Raw genomic sequence first — 7,425 nt, 5'->3', positions numbered from 1 at the left:
GATTTATCTATTCAATAGACATTTTTGTGTGAGACAGATTTGTTTATCAAGTCTTTGACTTTGGGTCGTAACAACTCTTAATTGTTGGTGAGATCAGCTAAGGGAATCAAGTGCTTAGTATCCTGCTAGGATCATAGACGTAAGGAACGTAATTGTACCTTGAATCAGTGTGAGATTGATTAGGGTTCAACTACAGTCCAGACCGAAGTTAGCTTTGTAGTAGGCTAGTGTCTGTAGCGGCTTAATGCAGTGTGGTGTTCAAATCTGGACTAGGTCCCGAGGTTTTTCTTCATTTGCGGTTTCCTCGTTAACAAAACTTCTGGTGTCCGTGTTACTTCTTTTCTGCATTATATTTTGTTATATAATTGAAATATCACAGGTTCTGCGTCGAATCGATCAATTGGTAAATCCAACCTTTGGTTGTTGATTGAAATTGATTGATCCTTGAACATTGGTATTTGGTACCGTTCAAGTTATTTCTCTTATATTCAATCAGGCTCGTAAATTGTATTTGTTTGATTTCGGATTGAATTGAGAGATTGAGATATAACTGTTTGATACATTTTTTATTAATATTGAGTCTGAATGTCTAGTTGATTCTCTTGAAAGTATATTGAAGTTAGTCCATATAGATTGATAAGCAAAATATTGGGTGAGGTTGTTAAACCTCCATTTTTCGCCAACCTATAAGAATTAAATCAAATGATTGATTCAGTTAACGTTGTGCAAGATTGCGAATAGTACATCTGAGTCCATCTCTGATGTTAAAGAAGATGCTGAAAAAGAGTTTGTAAAACTTCTAAAGTCTATAAGATCTTTGTCTATTAGAATCTTACTATTAAAGACATAATCCAATCTTCTGAAGAAAGAGATCCGAGAGAAAAACATTCAACTCAATATTCTAGCCAAAGAGAATATGGTTTTCGCTGTCAAAATAGAAGATCTTGATAAAATTATTCAAAAAAAAAGAGATTCATTCGAAGACTCTGAAAAATGATTCTGTTGTAATTTCTTCCGACGAAGAAACCAAAAGTCCTTGCTCCACTTTTACAGATTCTGATAATGTCATGTACCTGGGCTAGGATATATATGGTAGTTTATTATTATCTGGATGGTAGTTTAGGTCCTCGTATGTTGAGAGTGGTATCCGGCTATATATTAGCCAGAAGAGCTGTATTCGTTGGGAATTAACTAATGAAATGTAAAACTTATCTTCTTCTCTAATACCTTCTGCAACTCCTTTCTCTAACAATGTCTTCTTATTATCCCCCTAATTTGTCTAAATCTTCTCATAATTCATCCAGTTCTTCCCCTAATCCTCTAATACCTTCTATCTATTCCCAATTATCTCAATCCATAGGGATGAAAGATGTTCCTGATAATCCAATTTGTAGTGAGTTCACTACAAGTGGTATTAGAGCAGTCGATTCTGCGGCTGCAAACATGAGAACCCTAACAGAAAGTGAAAAGCTATCTATTCGAGTTGAATTACTAGAATCAGCTCTAGCTGAGATATCAAGAGTGTTGGGTGATTGCAAAACTAAACCATCTCCTGAGTTTTTAGCAGGATGGAAGGATTATTTAGCTACAGAAGTAATGAACCTTCTATTATTTGAGCGTTGGATGAGTGAATCCGTTGATCAGAACGAGAAATTTAATTCGGCAGAAAACTTTGAATTAGTTGGATTGGTGCTGAATAAATCGATGTTGATTGAGAAGGTAATCGATGAGAAACTTGAAGGAGCTTCTATTGATTTAAGTTCAACTAGTAATTTCACTCAAAATTCTTCAAAGCCACTAGTTCCAGATGCGTCAGATGAAGATTTATATTCTACTACAACAACCAATTTCTCGCGCAGATCTGGTGAATCGAAGATGAACGAGAACAAAGTTGATGTCAATTTAAAGTCAATTCAACTTGATTTAAGTTCAGAAAGAAATTTCTTCCAAAAATCTTCAACTCCTGGTGCAACAGATGAAGGTAATTTTCGAACTACACCAATAATTCCTTTCTGCAGTGTTTATGGATCCAGTGTTGTTAAGGAAGTTCGAAAATATAATGGAAATTCAATGTTTCTGGATTATCAAGAGGGTAAACCCTTCGTTTCTCAACATGATTCTCCTAATGTTATTTTCAATTCTCATGTTAGGAAGGTTACAAATGCTGAGGTAAAGGATTTCAAACTCATTAAGAGGTTTTCTTATTTGGTGGGAGTCTATGAATTCGGGTTTGATACAGCTACTTCCTGTCCGTTTGCACTCTATGTTTATTCAATTTTAATGGCCAACTACCGTGGAAATTGTGTTCATGAGATAAATAACAAACATGGGTATCAATCATATGGGTTGTCTACTGATTCTATTACTTCTATGTTAGCTGATAACATCATTTCTAGTACTGCTTGGCAAATGTGGGGTAAAATACTTCATAGGAGTACCAGAAACTGGATTATAGTGATACAACTGTTGCTAAAAACGTATGAGTCCAAGAAGTGTTGTTACCTTTGTATCGACCGTACTCATAAGGTATTTGATCGAGGAAAGTGGTTATAATTGATCAGGATGTATTCTCATTATGAAAACAACAGTTTTGATTTCAGTTATAGTGTACTTAAATTGGGTTTGCTTGTTCTGAATGGGTTCATTTCAAAGAATAGTTTCAGTGCAAATTTTATTTCTGAGGTGAACTCTAAACTTGGTTACCATCTGGATTTGTAGTTTAGTATTCACGTGTCTTTGAATTGGTAAAAAAAGGGATACCAGAGTGTTGTCAGCAAGCTCTTTGAGGAGAAGCCACAACAACATAATGTTCTCTGCACTATTTTGAGATCTTATGTAACAATGAGATATGAGTTTAGCAATGCAGGTGGACTAATTCTTCAGATTCTTGTCAACAGTAAATGGAGTTTCAAGGGCAATGTGGGCTTTCTAAAGTTACAGCTGAGGTACTATTTCCTCACAATCCTTGGTTGTGTACGAAGTATTTTGAGCAGTGCAAGATGTCCCGATTGTAGCATGTATATTACTGGAAAGGTATTTGATCGGGGACGGTGGCTAGGACCGATTATAAGTAGTTCTAAGTTATGCTTGAATATTCTTACTTCTGATATGTTGGTTCTTATGGAGTCTACTTGGATGAATGAGTACAATGGGGAATTTTTTTATGAGCTAATTCTAGCACTTCGATACTGTTCACAATCATTATGGGAGTATTCGAATGTACTTGTCTTTGTGTTTCTGAGAAATGGTGACAGGCAGGTTAATTGCAAGCTCCTTAAAGAAATGTTGCAGCTTGTTATTGGTCTTCACACTTTGGTTACTGCTCGACATGACCTTCCTTGTGCCAGTAGAGTGTTGGGTTTGTTGTTACAAGACGAGAGGAATTATAGAGAGTGGAGTTCTGCAAAAGAATTATGGGAACTAACGATTGTGAATTCTTCTGTACAGGTTCTTGGCAGGTTGATAATAGTGGTGAATGGAATGAACATGGCAGTTTAATAAATACTCGGTCGAAAGTTGCAGTTCTGAGTTGTGCTTTTACGATGACTAAGTTAATTCTGAACCATGCTCTAATAGGAACTCAGCTCGTGCTCAGAGTGATTCAAATCCTACTTGGAAGGCTACTGGTTGGGTACTTACGGTGGAAATTCAGATTAGTTCCACTTGGGTTGGGGAGTGTGAGATATGTTAGTTGGAATACTGACAATTTTATCTCAGTAGCGTGTATAATGTTTCAATGGGATACTACATCCTGGACTTCAGTGCGAGATGTGTCATTAACTGGAATTATAGAAGCCATCTGATTGGCAAAGCTGAGGTCCACAATCTTATTACAGCAACTCTTCTGAAGGGAAATATGTTCTCCAAAAGTTTGAGGAGTCATGAAAAAGATAGTTGTTATATTTCCATTCTTATGAGGTTACTTGAATACCCCAACTCTAAATTTTGGTGTTACATAATTCGAGCTCCGAGTATTGCTTCATCATATGACATGACATTGTTGGGAAGACAAATAGACAGAGATACTGCAGTTTCATATTCCACCTGGAGCGGTTGGCATTTGTTTTTCTATGCTCAACATGTTACTTCTTGGTGCAACAAACTAATGGACTGGAGATCTAAATGGGCTCTTAAGCATTGGGAGGATCAAAAGGGAAATGACCATTACAAGCTCAAGCAAAACCTCCAAGGGCAAGTACCTGGTGTACCGTTTCAGAACTGCAACCAAGAAATGGATAATGCAAGAGATCGCACAGTAATACCAGCATATGTAATGCCAAACTCCTCGGTGATCGATTCCACATATCCAGACCACTTCGGTGCTGTTATTTGTATGGCAGTTCATTTCTTCCTGGGAGATAATCGACTCCAGGCAACTAAAAGGTTTCTGGTACTACAATCAATACGATGTGTTGCTGCTAGAAAAGCCAACAAATGAGGCTCCAGTCTTTATACTGTCAACAGGGAACCTTTTCAGGCCTCAGCTTTTAGTGGCGGGAATACTCTGCAAAGAAATACATCCCAGTTTATATACAACCACAAATTGCAGGAACTACAGAAAAGAGAAGAATTATTCGTTTATGGGATTCAACAGCAGGGGTGCTGCTAGGAGCACTTACTTTCCAAGTTGATCGGTGGTTTACTGGGCTTGGCTTTCTAATGTTCTGGGACCTACAAGGAAAACTAGTGTTCATTGTTTCATTATCTCCTAATGGGCGTTACTGGAATGTCATGTACTTGTTGTGGTTAAGGCTCAGTTCCCATCCTTGAGGACAAGGATGATTTGGAGGAGTGGGTATTTTTCATGTACCTGGGCTAGGATATATGTGGTAGTTTATTATTATCTTGAGGATCTTGTATAAGTGTTAAAAGAAATATCTTTTCTTAAAAAAGTGAAAGATCATTCCTTAATAGAAAGACAGAGTGTACCCCAACCCGATAAAATCAACTAAAAAGAAGATGAAAGAGTTGATGTTCACTTCTGGAAAAAGGTTCTACCTCACTCATGTCGAAACAATGTTTGTTTACATGAAGGAAGTTCACCTATTGAAAGTTTCCGGAAGAAAGGGAATGACATAATTTCTGCCAAGAGAAACAATCAGGAAATTTTGATTGTCTCTGATGATCAAGTTGATGTGCATAGTAAGGAAATACTTAAAATGAGAAATCATATGAAAAATCTCATTAACAGAATTAAGAGAGATTTATCTATCTTTGAAAACTCTCACATCAGTCCATTTTCACCTCATGATCAAACCTATATCACAAGGAAAGATCACCTTCTTGGGAGAAAATACTTTGGATAGAAATTTCCAAAGAGGAACATGAACTATGGTTCTGATACTCGTTGTAAGAATGATAAGGCTTAATCCAATACAACTTAGTTGTATGGAGTATGTGCACCATCATCCAGGTTTGTGCTCATAATTTTCAGGATGTGGAAGCACATAAAATGAGAGCACATGTATTGTGTTTTTATCAGAAAAATTTATGACAATTTTCGGATAGCTGTGAATCCATATTGTCCAAAAAGTTCATGTTAACACCAGTTTTTCGACAATTAGGTTTCATTTATTTTTCAATTTTAAATACCCTATAAAAATATATTCTTCCTGATATGAGGAGTTCGGAATACCTTCAGAGATACTCCTCTTTGTAATGAAGGCACTTTGATTTTGGGAAATTATTTTAATAATAAAAGGTTCAAGTCTATTACACTGGGACACAAGTTCAACAAGAGGAACTTTGGGAATAAGAACAATATTAGTATGATTAAAGACTTAAGCAATATGCCATGTTCTAAAGCAGGTTTGGGTCATGTCAATGACAACCTCCTCTACAATATCCCAATGTTTCTGGAAGTAAAGACCTGTAAAACCATCAGGGACATGAGCCTTTTTCCTCCCATTTGAAAAACAACATTCTTTATTTCCTCACAGGTAAGAGGAAAGTTTAGAATAGAATTATCCTCAGGAGAAAATTTAGTGGGAAGATCAAGAAGAATTTCATCCTGAAATTGCTGAGGATGAGAGGAATACAGGTTTTTGAAATAATTAATAAAGGAAGTTCCAATACTATCTCTATCAGTTAGAATAGTATTTGAGGAATCCATAATCCAACCATGACATTTCTTTTCCTCCTAAAGAGGGTTACTCTATGGAAATATGGTGAATTCCTGTCACCTTCCATGAGTCAACCCTCTCTAGATTTATCCTTCCAATAAAGTTCCCCAAGATTGTAGATATATTCTAGTCTAGCTTTGAGTCTAGAACTAGTGCTAGTGTCAGTGGGATTGGAAATCTGAACCTCAGCCAAATCTTTCCTGATGGTAGATATTTGGTTTGAATATTACCAGAATACGATTTATTCCAATCTCTTGGTACTTAAAAGCTTAGCTTTTAGGTTATAGGCCGGAGATCCCACTACATTAACAGACCAAGAGTTGGCAATGATATCTATACAAGTAGGATCTTTAATCCACATAGCCATAAAGTGGAAAGGTCTGGGTGTACAAACATCCTCATAATTGCAACCTATATGCATAGGGCAGTGATTAGAAAATTCTCTAGGTAAATAGTTTACACAGAGTTTAGGATATAAATACTCAGCAGAATGGTTTATAATACACCTATCTAATCTTTCAAGAATAAGATCAGGACCCTGTTGCATATTATACCAAGTAAATATGAGACCAGAAAAACCAGGGTCATGTAAGTTAAATACTGAACAAAAGTTTCTAAGATTTGAAAAATCAGAATCATCAACCTCTAGACCACCATTCTTATCCTCAGTTCCTAGGAGCGCATTAAAATCACATACAAAGAAAACTGGTTCATCTAAAGGAGCATTAGACAGTTGGCATTGTTGTTCCCAGAAAGCATGCCTCAAACTACTGTTGGGTTCACCATGCATAAAATAAATGTGACAAATTTTAGAGTGAATAATGTCTATAGATGTGACATAAATGCCCCTCAAGCTTGAGGATAAAATGTTGAGTTGAATTTCCTTTTTCCAGGCTAGAACTAGACCAGCACTTCTTCCAATACTAGAAACATTAAAAGTGCAAGGGAAACCCATGTTTTTTAGCTTCCTAGCAGCCAAGTATTTGTTCATTTTGGTTTCCGATAAGAATATGATATCAGGATTGACATTTCTACATAACAAACTAAGTTCCTTGTTTGCTATTTTTTTTACCCAATCCTCTAATGTTCAAGCTAGCAAGTTGACATTATTGACATGAAATAATTTCTAAGGATAGCTGAAGTAGGATAAATTAAAGGGGGTGAAGGGGTTGAGTTTACCTGAACGGTGGAATCGGACCCGCCACCAAGAGAAGCACTGGCAGTATCACCACTTTGAGAAGTATCTTGTTGAGATTAGAAGTAGCAGCATTGTGATGAGAATTATTGCAGACATCGTTGTTGT

The 7,425-nt window shown here is 36.4% G+C and overlaps 2 protein-coding genes across 3 annotated transcripts; one reads left to right on the top strand and one right to left on the bottom strand.

Moving 5' to 3' along the window:
* The first annotated feature begins 1,225 nt into the window (after positions 1-1,225).
* LOC113287296 lies at positions 1,226-4,843 on the top strand. Of its 2 annotated transcripts, none has more exons than XM_026536001.1 (2): positions 1,226-1,981; positions 2,155-4,843. In XM_026536001.1, the coding sequence occupies exons 1-2, from the start codon at positions 1,252-1,254 to the stop codon at positions 2,166-2,168; spliced, it is 744 nt and encodes a 247-aa protein (XP_026391786.1). In that variant the 5' UTR covers positions 1,226-1,251; the 3' UTR covers positions 2,169-4,843. The 2 variants fall into 2 exon arrangements, with proteins under 2 accessions (XP_026391786.1, XP_026391785.1); XM_026536000.1 differs by having other exon boundaries at positions 2,151-4,843.
* A 1,520-nt stretch (positions 4,844-6,363) lies between these two features.
* LOC113290725 lies at positions 6,364-7,077 on the bottom strand. The gene has a single exon (XM_026540309.1). The coding sequence runs from the start codon at positions 7,075-7,077 to the stop codon at positions 6,364-6,366; it is 714 nt and encodes a 237-aa protein (XP_026396094.1).
* Between the last annotated feature and the right edge of the window lie 348 nt (positions 7,078-7,425).

The sequence above is a fragment of the Papaver somniferum genome, chromosome 6, assembly GCF_003573695.1.
Source record: "Papaver somniferum cultivar HN1 chromosome 6, ASM357369v1, whole genome shotgun sequence".
Classification (NCBI taxonomy): Eukaryota; Viridiplantae; Streptophyta; class Magnoliopsida; order Ranunculales; family Papaveraceae; genus Papaver; species Papaver somniferum.
Note: the sequence above shows the minus strand (reverse complement) of the source record. Positions and strands in the feature narration are given on the sequence as shown.

Bases quoted from the DNA above. Each gene is read 5' to 3' on its own strand.
- LOC113290725 (XM_026540309.1), bottom strand. From the start codon at position 7,077: ATGGGTTTCCCTTGCACTTTTAATGTTTCTAGTATTGGAAGAAGTGCT.
- LOC113287296 (XM_026536000.1), top strand. From the start codon at position 1,252: ATGTCTTCTTATTATCCCCCTAATTTGTCTAAATCTTCTCATAATTCA. The intron at 1,982-2,150 runs GTAATTTTCGAA...TTCTCATGTTAG, and splicing joins TCCTGGTGCAACAGATGAAG to GAAGGTTACAAATGCTGAGG.